An 18,404-nucleotide genomic window follows, 5' to 3' on the forward strand; every position below is an offset into this window, starting at 1 on the left:
GTACTTTTGTTATTATTTACATTGTCCATGTCTAGCGCGCTATGTAGATCGGGGGAAATTGGCCAAAGATACCCACAATCCTTTGCGTTTCTGATGACGTTGCCGCCCAGTTGGTCACGTGTCTTGGCAATCTCTATAGGCTCTGTGACTGGAGCCAGGTTGGACACACTGAGGGAGGTGGTGGAGAGATGTACACTGAAGATGTGATGAGGCCATTCTGAAAAACCAAGATCATCCACTTCATAACACCTTGATGGACCAAAAAAAAAAAAAAACCCAGCAGTGTTGGACGACTCCTGTTTCTTCACTGCAGGATGGAGAGATACAGAAGATCCTTCCTACAGACATCAGCCTTTTTAAATTCTTCTGCAAATGGTAGATGAGCTGACAGGCAAATGAATTCACCTTTGGGGATTAATAAAGACATTCTTATTCTTCCTATCAAAGAAAACATTGCAGTTTCTTTGTTTTGTTTGGATATGGACACACTGGGATCAACTGTGCAGCCCTAATTTTGATTTATGATTCAAGTGGGACAAAAATGAAAAAGATGAGTAGGACAGATGTAGACTGGGATCACACAGGTTTCCATAGTTCATATCTATTTGTGTGGAGCCACCACCCAGACCTGCAGGTTTTAATCCTTGACCTTTGACCTCGAACTCATAATGTGTCAGGTTAGCAAGATTACCTGAGCTTTAGCTCTGGGTTTTCAGTTCTAAGATGGTGGTTCACTTGGTACTGAGGTCAGTCATCATGGTGAGTGTTGCTTAACTATGCAGGTCTGGTCTCTCCTCTGAGTCTCTAACCCTCCTCTCCTCCATGTGCATTTGTTTACAACGAAGCAGGTGAGAAATCAGTCCATGGAGCGGTGGATAACGTTATATAACATATACGATACTACAACGTGTATATTTGTGTAGTCTTATCTGTCGTAAACAAGAGATTACGGGTTATGGAGCATGTGTGTCTCGGTGCCGCAGAGACGAGAGCTGGGACACCTAGTCGGAGGCTCTGATCTAGCAAGGTTAAACTACACAAATAGACATGCCGTAACATTGTATATGATATATAATGTTATCCACCGCTCTATTGATTGATTTCTTGTTGGCTTCGTTGTGAACAAATGCACATGGCCAGGAGGAGAGTTAGCAAAACAGTGGGAAAGCGACCAGACTTGCATAGTTCCCCTTTGACTCCTAACCTGCTCTGAATCAGCTCAACAGCTAAACAACTGACCAATCAGATACCTGGAAAATCTGAGTTATTTATTTCCACGGGATCCTCACAGGTATAAAGTGTTCACATAAAAACGATAAATAATAAAATAAGTAGATATGTTTTGGAATTTTTCTGCATTAAAGCAGATATCAGTGGAATGTTTTTGTTAATATAAGTCCTAAATAGTCCTATTTTCCGTCAGCAATCACTTACATGAAGTATTTCAGCCTAAACACGAGTCTCTCCGTCACTCTGCTCTGCTGTAACCCGAGGAGAAAATTTTCCTTGTGGGATACAAGTGTTATCCAATGAGGGGAGAGAACGGCATGAAGGGCTGTGTGTGCAGCCAAGGGATGCGCGTGAATGTGGTGACGTAGCACGAGGACCAATTGATGCCTGACAAGGGCGGGGGCTGCTAACTCATGGTGCGTTCAAAGAAACTCGTACTTTGTGTTTTTCCTTCCTGTGAAGTCATACCAGTTCGATCTGGTACGAGTTCACGGGTCGGAAGTTACGAGTGGCCGTTATAGTGAACAACAGGACGGTAAAAACACGAGCTACGGGTTACCTGGAACGCTACCAAGTCGTAGTTGTGACTTGAAGCTGTAACTTACGGTTTCAAAAGCCTGCCTTGAACACAGCATTAGCCGAAACGGCCGTGAAGCTGATATCTGCTTTAATTGCTTTGCTTTCCATTGCAGGCCTGAAGTTTGCCACTGCACAATACTAATGTGATTTGTGGACTGATGAAACGAAGATTTTTTTAATTTTTATTAATAAATTACGTTTTTCTATTTTTTTTCTGTCAGGACCAATGGTCCAAGATTCATCCTGGGTGTTAAAGGTACAGTAAGTAAGAAATCTAAAGCAACTGGCCGTAAAATCCTCCTAATATGTCACAGAGACTCAGGAATAATGTTCATATAACATGATGAACTCACCAACAACATTAGTACAGCCAGAGTATTCGCATTAAAAATCTTTTTTTGCAGACTGCAAATCATGTTTATGTTTTGAATTTACGTGTTTACATGTTGTGCCACCTAGCCCTCTCTCCCAGTCACGGCGGCGTCAGTGGCATTTCAGCCTCTGGTCTGGTCCACTGAGCTGCTGCTACGACTGGGAGAAAAAATGAGATGGCTGTGTTTTGAATTTGACTGCAGTAACTGTTTCTGGCCACATTCTTACATATTGCACCTTTAAGTTGTTATTTGCAGCTATAGGAAACGTTTGGTTGAGCTTCAACCAGTTATTAAATCCAAGGGTTCACTTATTTCCACCTGCACTGTTGATGTTTAATAGATATGTTCAATAAAGACATGAAATACTGTAATTGTTTGTGTGATAGTTAGGTTAAGCACATTGTGTTCATAGTATGAAGCATTAATTGATTAATAATTAATTAATGCAGAAAACTAAGAAATTCCAAAGGGTTCACATACTTTTTCTTGCTGCTGTACGTCTGTAGTCCAGGACCAGAACCAGATCACATCATTTCACATAATGCCTAAAGTCTTAAGATTTTGAGTAAAGAAAGGCTGAACACTGCGTACAGGCTGTCAAATAAAATAGAAATCTTTATTAACCACACCTGAAATGAACAATTATTTTTGTTCCTGACTGATTAGATGAGCTATAACTTAAGAATAAGATAGGCAGACGGTTTTACACTTTACATCAGATTCTTCTGGCTGCGATGAATTCACGTTTAACTCAAGACGGCATCTTTAATTACTGGCATTCATTCCTTAAAAACCAGACAGCAGCGTCGGCTTCATTCATAATGTGAACAGCAGGAAGCTCTGCTGTCATGTTACAGTGAAGTTTCCACATGTATGAGTGACACACCTGCACTGATGAGCCAGAACACATGATGCTATTCATCCACATGTGAAGCAGTGAGACATGAACAGCATTAACACCTTAACGTTTCCTGTATCACACACACACACGCACACACACACACACACACATCTGCTGCTGCCGGAGTGAAAGCTGTTGTACAATGTTGACTCAGTCCGCTGGCGGTGGTCTAGCCCACCACCACCGTGTCGTCGTCTTGGAACTCGTAGTAGGGGACCTCCAGGTTGAGGGGGGCGGGGCCCTTCCTGATGCGGCCCGAGGCGTCGTAGTGCGAGCCGTGGCAGGGGCAGTAGTAGCCCCCGAACTCGCCGGCGTTGGCGATGGGCACGCAGCCCAGATGCGTGCACACCCCGAGGACGATGACCCAGCTGGGGTTCTGGACGCGGTCCTTGTCGTGCTGGGGGTCCCGCAGCTCGGCCAGGTTGACGGCCGCCTCGGTGGCGATCTCCTTCTCCGTGCGGTGGCGGACGAACAGCGGCTTGCCCCTCCACTTGAAGGTCATGTTCTTGCCCTCGGGGATGTCAGCCAGCTTGACCTCGATCTTGGACAGGGCCAGGACGTCGGCCGAGGCGCTCATGGACGACACGAACTGCGACACCACCGTCTTGGCGGCGTAGATGCCCACCACGGTGGAGGCGCCGGTGATCAGGTAGGAGAAGCTCCTCCTGCCCTCGCTGCTGCCCTGGGACGACTTGTGGGGGTCCTGCACCTCGGGGCGCCGGTAGTCGGAGAAGTCTGGGATGCTGACGTCCGTGTGGGCGAATCTGACTCCAGCGCAGCCTGAGGGTCAGAGGAGGAGGGTACATGTTAGAGAAGAGCTGATGCATGTACAACACTGAGCAGTCATGTCACTGAAACCTCAACTTCACTGTGTGGAGAAATGTCTGCTTTCACAGGAAATGGCTCAACACGGATGTTTTGTAATGCACTTCATTTGCTACGCACTCCACATTTGAAATTTTGAAATGTCATGCTTGTTCCAGACTTCTCTGTAAAAAAAATTCAAATAATTTTTGACATTTGAGTATATAGATGTGTATCATGTAAATAAATTATGCAATTAATCGTTTGTTTCCATTATTCTGAATTTGTATGCCATTATGTCACCAGATAATTTCCAGGAGATTATAATGAATCCAAATCAGTATTAAAATAAATATATTAACATACAATAATTTCCATCTTCCATACTTTTCTTGACCTGGAAATGTATAAAATCAAATGCCATACTTGCACTGACACAAACACACACTGGGGATGAGTTGTGATTTGTTTTCTTTTAAATATCTGAATAGATATTACATTTGAAAAAATTCTATCATGTTGATTTACTGAATATTATTTCACACATTTGTATTCTGGTGCCCGGTGATGCAACAGGCTGTCTAGTGTCACAATAAGGAAATGCAGAACACAGGAGGTGGAGCAGGTTGTCTACTATTCAGAAGGTTGGTGGTTCAATCCCCGGCTCCTCCGGTCACAGGGTATCTGTTCAAAATATTGGTGTAGGTGTAGAGTAGAAAAGTGTGTGTGAACGGGTGAGCGTTACGAGATGTGTGATGTGTTTAGAGCAGTGGTTAAAACTGAAGATTAGGACTTCAGATTCAGAATTTGCTGCATCAGTTTAGATGCAACACATCTGAATGAGCTACATAGTACATGTATGTCACCTGTAAAGCCTGCACCTGTCTAAGTGAGCTAAGGCAGAGGTGTCTGTGGTGTACAGTCTCCCATACAAAAAAAGACCATCTATATTTCAACAAATTTAACACAGACTGGTTTACTGTGTACAGAGACACTGCATCTAAATTCTGCTTCTGCTTTTCTATAGCAACTTCACTCAGTGACATCACAGTGAGTGGTAATGTGCTGCCTGAGCAAACTGAACCTGAGGAGGCACAACCCCAGCTCCCTCTGCACCACTGTAACACTACACTAATGGCGCATTTCCACTAGCGCGCTTCGGCTCGGCTCGGCGCGCTATTTGCGTGTTTCCACTAGTAGTCCATGAGCCAAGACCCCAAAATTGGCCTCCCGCAATCGGACGGGTGGGCAATTTCTAGTTTGTTTTTTTGACTTGGTAGACATCTCTAGTGAACAGTTTGGCATGATAACCATTGCAAACAGGTAGCTTAGTGGTGGTTATCATGTGTTGAATAGGTGGACCGGTAGAGTGGAAACTTGAAAACTGTGTATAGTGCTTGTTCGGTATTATGCTGTTTGTTGACCACTCAGGGTGCCTAAATCACTTCAAGGATGTTTTTCCCTTTTATCAAGACCCTACTGTAATAATAATAGACTCACCTCAGAAATATGTGAATGAAAATGTGATAAAAATTAGAACATACACATGAAATAGCCAACGTTTTTAGAGTGTTTTACTTTTCATGCAATAACAAGAACAAACAAATATTTTTTTACACAATTAAAATCAACTAAAGAGCTTGCTCCTTCTGTCACAAATAATGTGGAGCATACTGCCAGTACAGTATTTCAAGTGTCCCTCTGTCAACGACCTACGCCTGGCCAACAGCCTGAACGAGTTCTACTGCCGCTTTGAAAGACAATGGGACAGACCTGATATCCCCCACACCTCCAACCACCAGCCATTCATCAGCAACAGCTCCTCCAAACCTGGATCACCTACACAGCCCCACACCCCAGAGCCACCCTCCCCCACACCTCTCACACCTCTCTCCATCATAGAAATCAAATCAAATCAAAGAAGGAGAGGTGAAGAGACTGTTTAAACGGCTGAACCCGTGCAAAGCTGCAGGCCCAAACTCTAGCCATGTTCCTACTAACATCAGCGGGTCGACGCAGGTTTTTTAAATGCAGGTCGACCCGCTAACAATCGGCATTTGGCTTCTTTCCCATTGACCAAAATGAGCCGGGTCTGTCTGTCTAACCCCCGCATAAACCAGTCGCCCCGCTTTCATTCGCAGTGCGAGAAACACCGTGTCATGCCCCAGCCGCCCGCCACAGAGGACAGCGAGTCTGCCGCGGCCGCCTTATGATGGACGTCCGCGGCACAACATGTCAGTTAAACAGACTGTTGCTTCTTTTTTTTCAATCTTTTTTGGTCAGTGTTCTTTGATCTTTAAATCCCAGTCTTGAATGCAAGCAGAGCTTTGTTTTGGTAGCCTACGTGAGACGCGACTGGTACGATGATGTGGCATCACGTAACGCCCAATGTCATCACATAAATTAGCGGGTTGAGCCGGGTCTGGTGTTCCCACTGCAAGCCGATCAGAGCCGAGCCGATTGAAGGCGATTTTAACCCGCGTCGCTTGCCGAGTCATTTGACGCGGGTGGACGGGGGGGCATACATCAGTCCGATTGAAAAGTCCGACGGCTCATTTCTCCGACTACCCATTCTACAGTGTTGAGGTTAGGTTTAGGGTAAGGTTGAGGGTTAGGGCTACTTAAGTCGGAGAAATGGGAGGTCGGACTAATGGACTCAAAAATAAAGAAATGTATGGTCGGAGAAATGGGTAGTCAGACAGACGTCCCGGGTTGACGCGGGTCGGTGCGTTTGTGGGTTTAAACGGGTTTTTTGGCCAGTGGGAAAGGGGTATAAGTCTCCCCCTCCACCCTGAAGCACTGAGCCAATCAGCTGTCTCCGGTGTTCACACACATTTTTAACACCTCACTGGAGAACTGTCATGTGCCAGCTTGCTTCAAGGCCTCAGCCATTGTTCCAGTTCCCAAAAAGACAAGGCTCACAGGCCTTAATGACTACAGACCCGTTGCTCTGACTTCTGTGGTCATGAAGACTTTTGAGTGCCTCGTCTTGTCCCACCTTAAGGACATTACAGTTCACCTACAGAGCCAACAGATCTGTAGATGACGCTGTAAACATGGCCCTCCACTAGCACCTGGACTCCCCAGGATCCTACGCCAGGATACAGTTTGTGGACTTCAGCTCTGCCTTCAATACGATCATCCCAGCTCTACTCCGTGACAAGCTCTCCCAGCTTAATGTGCCTGACTCCATGTGCAGGTGGATTACGGACTTCCTGACAGACAGACAGCAGTTGGTGAGGCTGGGGAAGCATGTCTCTGACACCCGGACCATCAGCACTGGATCCCCCCCAAGGTTGCGTCCTTTCTCCTCTGCTGTTCTCCCTGTACACCAACAGCTGCACATCTGGACACCAGTCTGTCAAGCTCCTGAAATTTGCTGACACCACCCTCATCGGCCTCATCTCTGATGGGGACGTGTCGGCCTACAGCAGCGAGACGGACCCTCTGGTGTCATGGTGCAGCATGAACAACCTGGAGCTGAACGCTCTGAAGACAGTGGAGATGATAGTGGACTTCAGAAAGGACCAAGCTGCCCTCCCCCCTGTCATCCTCTGTGACTCTACAGCGACCCTGGTTGAGTCCTTCTGCTTCCTGGGCACCACCATCTCCCAGGAGCTCAGATGGGAGCAGAACATCAGCTCCCTCACCAAGAAGCCTCAGCAGAGGATAGGCTATACTTCCTGCTGCAGCTGAAGAAGTTTCACCTCCCTGTGAAGATGCTGGTGAACTTCTACACTGCCACCACTGAATCCATCCTCACATCCTCCATGTCAGTCTGGTGTGCTGCAGCTACAGCCAGAGACAAGGCCAAACTGCAGCGTGTCATTCACTCTGCCCAGAGGGTGATCGGCTGCAGCCTCCCATCTCTTCAAGAGCTGTACATCTCCAGGACCCGGAGACCAGAGCCAGAATAGCTGCTGACCCCTCTCACCCTGGACACAAACTCTTCCAGCCCCTCCCCTCTGGAAAAAGGCTTCGGTCCATCCGGACCAGGACCTCACGCCACAAGAACAGTTTCTTCCTCTCTGCAGTCAGCCTAATGAACAATGCCCCAGTTCCCCCTAAATAACCCTAAACCTATGGATGTAATATGCTATAATGTTAATGTCATCTTTACTCACTACATCTTAGCCTTGGATGTAAATATAAACCATTAAAAATGTTCCCTGTATAATGTGATTTCACAAAAGTCCTCTGCTACTTCCCGCTAACAGCAGTATTAAAGCCGATTTTCCCCCTCGCTCCCTCATGCACCTAGTGGAATTAGCGCCAACTAGTGGTGCAAACAAATATTATCTACAGGGCCTTTCTGCAACTGCAAAGGCGCTCTAAATCATCAGTAGTGGCACACAAATTATGAAATGTGCAACATCGGAGAATGGCCATAATTGGTGTATATGGCATTTTTATGGTCAAAATAGTGAATGCATGATAAATATTGTTAAGCTACTCTTGTGCAAAGGTTATCATACCAATTAATAATCTGGACATATATAGGAATAATAAAATAGCAACAAGAATTTGCCCACCCTTTCGATTGCGATTGGTGGTCTGGCTCATGGACTATAGCACGTAGTACCTGCAACCAGGTACACTTTTGGTATCACCTCAGCCCTGGTTCCAAGCGAGCTGAAGCGTTACTAAAACATGACGTCAGCCGACTGCCTTCCACTGATTGGCCGATGAGTGTCGTCACTGGAAGCGATGACCGACAACAGAAATGTTCCTGCTGAAACCTGTTATTACGTGACTTTATTAAGTTGTAATATTTTTTCATGCGAGAAAGTTACTGTTTAGATCCCCAATGTGCGTTTAGTTTCCCATAGACTGTAAAAAATCCAAACGACGGCTGTTTAGAAGTTTGCCCCGATGTTTTTCGGAGAAGTGAAGCTCCAGGTCCGAGCAGCGACCGCGACACCACAGAGGCAGCAGCCCGGCTCCTGACGTGCTCCGACGGCCAGCCTACGGTCGTCACCCCGGGGAGAAAACCACCGCTAATTAACTTACCCAATGGCTTTTAGAGGTTTACCACCGGCTGGTTAAACTCTTTTTAGGGGATAAATGTTGGTCTCATTGATGAAATCTAACAATTGTGGCTGTAGCAGAAGTTTGTTTGTGGTTAGACAGAAGAGCAGCACTGCCTTGGGGTCTGTACGCACAGAAAACACCACATTTACATCAATAAATAAGTGTTTTACAATGAACCAGGCCGATCTCAGAGCTGGCAAGACTCTCCGGTAAGGCATATTGAACGGTTAAATGCCGTTAACGGGACGAGAGCAGTCAAAACGGCGGTTTAAAGCTAGCTACAGCGAGGGTAGGTTCACTTCCTGTTTACAAAGTAAAAGCACCAATTCTATCGTAATGGCTTTCCTTATGATGAAAGGCAATGGGTATTTTATTTTGTGAAAATAACCGGAAGTGCGTTGCTCACTACGGCTAGCTTTAGTGATGTCGACTTCGTCGAAACAAAATTGTAAACAGCTGGTATTTTGTCAGATTTTCAACACGTTGGGGATCTAAACTACTACTTTCTCGCCTGAAAATGTTTCAAATGTTGCTAAAGTTATATGTTTACAGAGTTTAGAGCGGAGCTCGGCGCTGTGTAAATGACGTCACGGCGGCACTAGTGATACTCAGTTGTAATGGAAACACAACCGAGCCGAGCCGTGCTAGTGGAAATGCGCCATAACTCTACAGGAGAGGCAGAGTGAAGACACTGGAGCTGAACTTTGTAGAATTGAAAACTTTGTCAAACTCCTTTCTGAATAAACTATCAGAGCCTCAAGATCTGTCTCAAGTGGAGATTGTAACATCCCCTAAGCGTTGCCTTTTCTCAATCTGCCTTTTCTTTTAAAGCTGTCAAATCATGGAACAATCTCCCAACTTTGTACAGACTTAAACTTTTTTTCCTGTTAAGTCAAATAACTGGATCCTAAGGAATCAGTCCTGTCAGCATTAATCTTGAGCCTAAATTATTTTTTAACTTTGTCAAAGTATGAAGTATTTTAATAACTGTATGTTCCTATTTCCTTCTGTTATGAATTATGTTTCGTACGTGTGAGTGGGTGTATATATGCATATGTACGGATGCTTGTTTTGTTATGTAAGTTGACAATTATTATCTTTTTATTGGTCTTACTCACCTGCCCAGAGACTATAGATGGAAAGTACCTAGTAAGCTAAATCCGGTACAAAGCATCTTCTCTCATTTTGAGACTAATGTTATTTTGTACATTGAGATACAAATAAACGTATTAAACTAAACTAAGCTAGAACACCATGTTGGTGTAGTTGTTAGACACATACTGTGAAACGTCAGGTAACTTAGGGTCATAGCTGTTAGCAGACTAACATCTGATATAATGGCCTTGTTCCACCACAAGGTGAAGCGACCAGCTTCACTCTCCCGGTGTAGCAGGTTACTGATACTACACAGCTGGTCTGCTCTCAGATCAGCAGGTCACAGTGGACCAGCGTTAGACAACACCATGTCCTGTCCTACAGCCTCTGACCAGGGGACAGGGCTGACACCGGCTGCAGCCTTAGCCACCTCTGCTAACAGCTGCGTCGGCTCCAGACGTGGAGGGTTCACGGCGGGACACACACATGATACTCCGGGTTTCACATAACATAATATCAACAGCGTTAAGGTGACACAGCCCGCTAAACTAATGCTAACGCTAACGCTAAGGCTAACAGCCCGCTCCACACTCACCGTTGATGCTAACCGTCACCGCGGGCCCTGTCTTCGGGCTTTGACCGCTCATCGACTCTCGGCACAGGAACTTCTTCTTGGGGTCCAACAGGACCTTCTCTCCCTTCATCACGACCCCGGGGACCAGAGCCTTCAGGGGGCCGGCCACTGTGAAGGCGGTGGCCTGCATGTAGGGGGAGAAAGCCCCCGACCGGGCGGCTAGGGACATCATGTCTGCGTTAGCTGCTGCTGCTGCTGCTGCTGCTGCTGCTGCGACCTTGTGAGCCGGAACCTTCTTTTTACAGTCTATGGCCGGAACTCAGTAGCCTACGCGATGACGTGACGTAACGAGTGCGTGCCTACGGCGAACGTGACGTAAGGACGTAAAGTTCATTTAAGGAAAAAAAAGTGACCTAAGCAAAGAAGGACGTCCTGTTTGCCAAGAGGAAGTGATGACTTAAAAAAAGAAAGAAAAAAAACATTTAATAATAAAATATATATATATTACACTGGGTACGTTTGATCTCCTGTACCACATTGGTATTATTACAGTCACTGCATTAACTGTAGGCTACATGTTAGATACATGAATTAAAAAACTTTGCAACCAAATTAATTTTGATAATGAATTCAAATGTCTGTCATTTAGGAAAACCAATGACTTTATAGTCTCTAACTGTTTTTTTACAGGCTGTGTAAACCAGAAAATACTCAAAAACAAAATAATTTAAATCATTATACTGTATTTGTAATTATGAAAAACTAACACAGTGGGTCAATTATTGGGGCTTTCCATACCACAATGAACACGATATGCCAAACATTTTTCATTATATTATTCATGAACTAAACTGTCCGTCATCAATGATGGCAATAACGTTGTTATAAAATACCTTCATTACTAACAGCGCTACTTTTTTCAGTAACAACTCAAAACGTTACTGTTCCCCTTGTTATAATGCCGTTACATGACAATAAAATCCACTTCTACTCGCCGTTACTCAATTCAAGAAATCCTGTCACAAAATAGTGATACACCCGTTAGGTTAACGTTACACATCCTACACATTTTTTAAAATAATATATATATAATATATATGTTATCTGGAACTAACCAACTCATTCAGTATTCTGCCGCACAGGCGCAGACTCTGCCTAAATGGAATACTGAGGGCAAGTCCAAGTTATTTGACATATGTGAGCATTTTATAAACACAATAGTTAGCCTACTTTTCCTGGTAATTAGTTACTTTTATAATGTAGTTATTCAGTTACTAACTCAGTTATTTTTTGGGGAAAGTAACCAGTAATTAGTATAGCCTAACTAATTACTTTTTAAAAGTAACGCACCCAACACTGTCTGTGATTAAGAAAAGGAAACACAATGATTGTTTTGTTGTGGCTTTGTGTAAATCAGTGTGCAGGTTCTCCACTCAGCCACGACAGAGGTTCCAGGTCTACTAGAGAGAACCACAGTGTATACGTAACATGGAGATGTGATAAATATTTCACTGAGTGTCAGAAGAGTCCAGGAGAATCTTCCACCATGTGAAACACTGACAGCTGGTGAAGTGCAGCAGAAGCACACAGCATCCCAGAGGCTAGAAAAACCACGCAGTGTCTCTGTGTAAGATTAAAAAGTAAAATCAGACCAGAATGAAACCAAATAGACTATTAATAGTAAAATCTCTGAGCTCCAACAAGGCACATCTCTCAGAGATTGCCTGGAGGGTAAGATACTTTAGTTTAGATTATTTGCACATTATCTACATAAGAACATGAGAACAACAAAAGTTAAACACTGTGCAGGAGAGGTGGAAGCCAAAAGGTCTTAAGAAAACACCTCCCCAACAATGACTGTCTTCAGAGAAGTCATTACAGTACAAAAATTACATTGTAAAAAAAAAAGAAGAAGCAATTTACATAGAAAATTAAAGATATAGATTAACAGATCCAATAAAAAAATAAACTTTTTTTTTTTTTTCCCAGCTGTTCCATAGGGATGGTTATTGTGTTTTAAAGCAAGTTGATTGAGGGAAATCTGACAGTATGGAAGATGAAAGTCCTTTAAATGTCTTGTAGGATAGAAATGGATGTCTGACGGAATAATCTGTTCCCTATTCTGTTTGATACTTTGGTTGGAGATGCTATTTGTTTTCACAAATCACAAATCCCAAATCCCTTCCCAAACCCTGACAATGAGACCACCTACTACTACCACCAACAATGTAAAGCACAAAATCAAACACACTGTACATACTGAACATAAAACAACTTTCTGCTACTAAACTGAACTAAAACTGAGATGACAGCCATTGGACCCACAAAATTTTAAACAACAGTTTGACAGTTTTACTCTCTCTCTGGACAACTATACTGTACATACTAAAGACGGGGTAAACAGTGTTGTCTTGGATCAGACCCTTTCATTTGATTTGCATATAAAAGAGGTGACACATGTAGCATTTTTTCATCTCAGGAAAATTCTGTCAGTGAAAGATGCTGAGATACTTCTTCACGCTTTCGTTACATCCAGGCTCGACCATTGTAACATCCTCTTATCAGGACTGTCCAAGAAGAGCTTTCATGGAACACAGCAGCTCGTATTCTGTCTGGCTCATAGGTAATGAGCAGATGACACCACTTCTGGCCTCTCTTCATTGGCTCCCTGTTCAGGTTAGAGCAGATTTTATGGTGCTTCTACTGACTTTCAAAATCTTAAACAGCTTGGCACCTTCATACCTGAACAACTTAGTTAATGTGTATGTGCCCACGCGGTCTCTGCGCTCCCAGGGGAGTGGCTGTCTGTGCGTCCCGAAGGTAAAAAAAAAGAAGACAGTTGGTGAGAGGGCGTTTTCCTACCGGGCAGTGCTTGTACAGCACTTTGATGTAGATCCATGGATATGCTCCACAAAAAATACAGTCTTCTTTTCACTGTGTTTGGATTTATATTGAATGTAAACTACCTGTTATTACAGAACACCACCTATATCAGCACAGTCTGATGTAGCACCTTTATTTTGAAATCAGTCCTTGCAGGTGGGAGCTTCTCACAGGAATTTGAAATCTCGAAGCTAAGTCAGAAAAAAATTACCATGAAAAACAGAAAATAATTAGTCATAAAAACAGAAAAAAATATTTAAAAAAAATAGAAAAAGAAAAATTACTCAGAAAAACTGAATTTTTAAAATTATTATTCAAGTGAATGTATTATGCTTCCGTATATTATTACTATATTAAGGTTAAAACGTAATACTGATGTAAATGGGTTTGTCTTTGTGCGTTTCACTGAAAGCGTGAACCCCCACCCGCCCCGGCTGTGATGCTAATCCCATAAAGAGGCTGTCCCGTAGTCTTTTAGAAGATGTGCTGAGTCCTTTAGCCCCACTACCTGCTCCCTCACATCTCACTGCATGTTAAAAAGCCCACAGCTTCACCTCTGACCCCCAGGCTGCATCCGCCTGCTGCAGAGTTACTGCTGCACAGCTGGAGTCTGCTGAGAACACAAGGATTACAACACATCCTGTCATCCCCACAAATCCCCACACACTACATATAGAACACATAGATTCATACATACACACACGCACGCACGTACGCATGCACACACACACACACACACACACACACACACACACACACACACACACACACACACACACACACACACACACACACACACACACACACTCCCTGAGGACATCTATTCAGCTACACATAATGTGAATTATATTCATCCTGGAGCTTTTATAGGTCAGAGCTACAGAGGAGATATCTTTAGTCTTGTTACACAACCTGGAATTTAAATAGAAACCTTTTCCAGTTTCATTGGACAGGAAGTTAAATAATGTATAAATCACCTCTTCAACTATTTATCTGGCAGCCTTTTATTCTCTTTTGTGTTATTTTATCCACATTGTCTGTAAATGTTCACCTCACCTCAGCTCACCTTCACAGTGACAGGGGTGGGGCCTGCTCTGTGTTAACAGAGTGTATAGTCTGAGTCATATGAATGATCTGTTCTGAGGAACTCCAGCTGTTGTGCAGATGTTCTGAGTGTGTCTTTATTACCACAGCTTTGATAAACAACAAGTGCCGCCTGTAATTATTGAATATATCATCAGTGTGACACCAACACAGAATGAACATAAGAAGAAAAAACTGCAGGCAAATAACCAAGTCCAGAGGAAGGAAGACTGACACCTGCAGGCAAAGACTGCAGGTAGAGAGGCAAAACCTGCACGGAGAGAGAGAGAAAAAAGGAGAACAGAAGAAGGAGAACAAAGTGCAGTCAGAGAACCATGTCTTGAAGAAGGAGACTAAACAGCTGCAGACAGAGAAGCTAATCCTGAAGGACATCAGGGAAAGAACCAAAGACCTACAACATGTTGCAGGTGGAGAAGGCAGAAAAGAAACTCCTTGTTATAACTCTTGCTGCTGTTGTTGTGAATGGTGTTTTCCCTCCCTGTGTGTGTGTAGGTGGAGCTTGTAGGTTTGTGGGTTAGGGTTACCAACCTGCAGGTAGAAAAGAAAAGGCTGCAGACAGAAAATAACATGCTTTAGATTGAGAAGCGAAACCTGCAGGCAGAGAAACAAGTCCTTAAAGCAATACTTAAGAACTTTCATTTTTGGTTGAGTTTGGCGGTGCCAGTGGACCAAAGCGGTAGTGTTTTGCCTGAGGGAAGATCCCATTTCCCATGAGCCCCAGCGTGTAGTGTCGTAAACATCCCGATCTCCCGGTTGTGTGCAACAACTCAGTGCTGACTTGTTGATCTGCCTATTTTGTGATTTTACAATCAGTATCTCCTCGTTCATGGTGTCAACGTGGTGACATGGTGTCTGAAAACCTCTGACCTGTTTTGTTTTGTATTTTGTATACGATTTCCTGTCTCGTACAAGCTGCTGTGTGCGCTGTGTTGCGAAGTCCGACAAAAATAGAAGCTCTGCGTGTTGCGGACGGCTGCCGGGTGCTGGAGCCGCAGCCAGTTGACGCTCACACTGACCAGAATTGAAATATATCGGCTCCGCCGCCGTTCCGCATAACTCTCCCTCTTTGGTTTTTTAGTCTCCTCCTTTGCATCAACTCACGTCTTTTTTAACGAGTGGGGAAAGGGGGAAGTGACGTATGCCGTAAAGCAGTCAGCACATTTGTAGTTTTTTGTGTGGAGGGATTCCTACCATCCACCTGGAAGCTGCTTAGTGCCAGTGAAGGAGATACAGACCTTCAGGCCATGACGGAGGATTCATTCAACCTGTTTAAAGTCGATGTACCATCACAAAAGTTCTGAAAATATTTTATGAACGTTGAAAAGTTACTTGGCTAAAGGAATCTCTTGGTTTCCCTCATCAAACTCATCAAATACACAATCCAAACAACTCCAACAACTCCAAAACGCTTTCATGGACAAGTTGTGACCTGCACAATCACCACGCCATGAGATAATAATGGAACGTTATGAAACTGAGCCGTTTTCGAGGTAAGTACAGCAGGGCTCTAGACTGCGACTAAATGGTTGCATTTTGCGACTAAAATTTGATACAATGCGAGTAAATTTTTCATCTACTCGGGCATGTGCGACCAGTAAATTTGCCGATTTTTTTTTTTTTTTTTAAATGACCACTGTGATTGGCTAATGTGTGAAAAGAAACGTGTTTCTCTTCTCTACATCTCGGAGCGGAGGAGACGTCTTTCCACAGCAGAGCTCGGTGTCAAACAGCAGGAGACACACAGACCGGTGACCTGCGCGTGTGTGCTGAACGTCACCTGCATTTTTTTTTTCGACGGCTCGCTACAAACCTTAAACATCCCATATTATGCTCGCGCTCTCAGCAGCGGTACTCAAATCGTCCCAAGGCAACAAAGCAGGTTGACTCGCGCCGCAGAACGCGCTGCACAGACTAGACTCCCATACGGAACTGATTATTGATTGATTCTCTATCTTTTTTTCTTTTTTTTGGCCGTGCGGGGGGGGGGTCTCGACGAGTTTAATGCCAAGGAGTCCGTGCACATGTGGCTCAGTCAGGGTCAACAGACAAGGAGGCCAACGAGGGCTGGCATCTTATCCCCCAAGGAGGGGGGGGGGGGGGGAGAGTTTACCACAAGTAGTGTGTCTACTTGTTCTGTTATTGGTCAGTATAGCCTAAAAATTAACTTTATATTTTCAATATTTAAACTGTTTCACAATAAAATGTGAATTTAAAACATTATAGTTTATGCATTTATGCAGTATTTATCAGTAATACAGTGAAAATCTGAGGAAATGTGAAAATTTGCTTTGCAAGTCGATTTTGGTGTGCGCCCCTAAATTTTCTGCTTGCACTCCTAAAATTTTAAGTTAGGGGCCACTGTGCTCCTAGTCAAAAAAGTTAGTCTGGAGCCCTGTACAGGGTAAATCCAGAGTCTGCTTACTGAAAAACTGTCCCTGAGTGCAACGCGCATCAGCAGTTTTGCATGAATTTACCTCTAAAACAACTCCGTCTCGTAACGTTCCGTTATTATCTCATAGCGTGGTGAATGTGCAGGTCACAACTTGTCCACGACAGCATTTTGGAGGTTGTGTATTTGATGAGTTTGATGAGGGAAACCAAGAAATTCCCTTAGCCTCCGTAGCGTAGCCCTGAGCAGCCTGCTGCTCCGCTCCGCCGTTCTAAAAACAGCTTGCACCGACAATTAAAGGTAACGAACCTACTGCTATGACTATAGCGATTATGGCAATGGGCCAATTTGCCAAAATGTTGAACTATCCCTTTAAGTATGAGAAGAGAAATCTGCAGTCGGAGAATTATGTTCTGCAGGTGGAGAACAAAAACCTGCAGGCCCCCAACAATGTGCTGCAGGCAACGAAACAACCTGCAGGCAGAGAATAAAGTGTAGGAGGTGGAGAAGAAAATCCTGCACCATCTCTAACCATCTCTCATGTCTGAGTCAACTCCTCCTCCTGCTGGACTCGGACTCTCTATCAGGCACGGACATGCGGACACACACACACAAATGGCCACTTGAGCCATGCGTGTTTGTTCCCCCCCCCCCGTTCTGTGCGCGTACTGTGAGCCGCGCGCACTGTCCGCGGACCTTTGTGGTTTCATAGTCCAGCATACGGTGTCACATATAAAACAGGTCCATGTGAAGATTTCCCACCTAGCAGTCTATTGTGTGACACCAAGTACATGTACGCGGAGTCCGCATGGTCGTAAAAATTGAGCTTTGTGCTGACGGGTCCGGCGGTCTGTGGAGTCAAGTGTGCCCGAGTATGAGGAGGCCTTAACTTGCAGGGGAGGGCCTTCGCCTTTTGCCTGCCATAGAAAACCATGTGACTGTTTATGGTTGGTAACGTATGATTGGACAGTGGCCGTTTGTGGGAGGGGCTTACTAAAGGGTTAAAATCCCCCCCACCCCCTCATGTCGGGGTCATCCCTATGTTCCCCGGGTCCTATGTTACCCGCTTTGTATGGGGAACATAGAACCCTTTTTCTAAAAAAAAAAAAGGGTCCTATGTTCCCCACTTTTCCCCAAAAGGACCCGGGAAACATGTAATTTTTGTACCCATATACTTGGAAGTGGAGTTGTGACTTTGCAGATTTTTGCCTACTTTTGAGTGAGAAGTTGAGTTGTGACTTTGAGTGAGAAGTGGAATTGTCCCATTGGTTGGGTTTAGGCAATGAAGAAAGGAGTTGGCTAAGTTTAGTAAAAAGACCAGGTAGAGGCTAGTCAGGCCAGATAGATAGAGTCCAGATAGGTAGAGAGAGTCCAGTGGGAACATAGGGCTGAGGGAACATAGGGCTGTGGGAACATAGGCACGCTCCCAAGTAGAGAGAG

General features: G+C 44.4%; 1 protein-coding gene across 1 annotated transcript; it reads right to left on the reverse strand.

Moving 5' to 3' along the window:
• Positions 1-3,131: 3,131 nt before the first annotated feature.
• On the reverse strand, positions 3,132-10,874 carry uqcrfs1 (ubiquinol-cytochrome c reductase, Rieske iron-sulfur polypeptide 1). The gene is made up of 2 exons (XM_085771342.1): positions 10,610-10,874; positions 3,132-3,864 (listed from the first exon to the last, which is right to left on the reverse strand). Exons 1-2 carry the CDS (start codon positions 10,818-10,820, stop codon positions 3,254-3,256), a joined length of 822 nt encoding a protein of 273 aa, XP_085627468.1. The 5' UTR covers positions 10,821-10,874; the 3' UTR covers positions 3,132-3,253.
• Between the last annotated feature and the right edge of the window lie 7,530 nt (positions 10,875-18,404).

Source organism: Trachurus japonicus, chromosome 3 (genome assembly GCF_045865225.1).
Source record: "Trachurus japonicus isolate A0001 chromosome 3, Traja_1.0".
Lineage (NCBI taxonomy): Eukaryota > Metazoa > Chordata > Actinopteri > Carangiformes > Carangidae > Trachurus > Trachurus japonicus.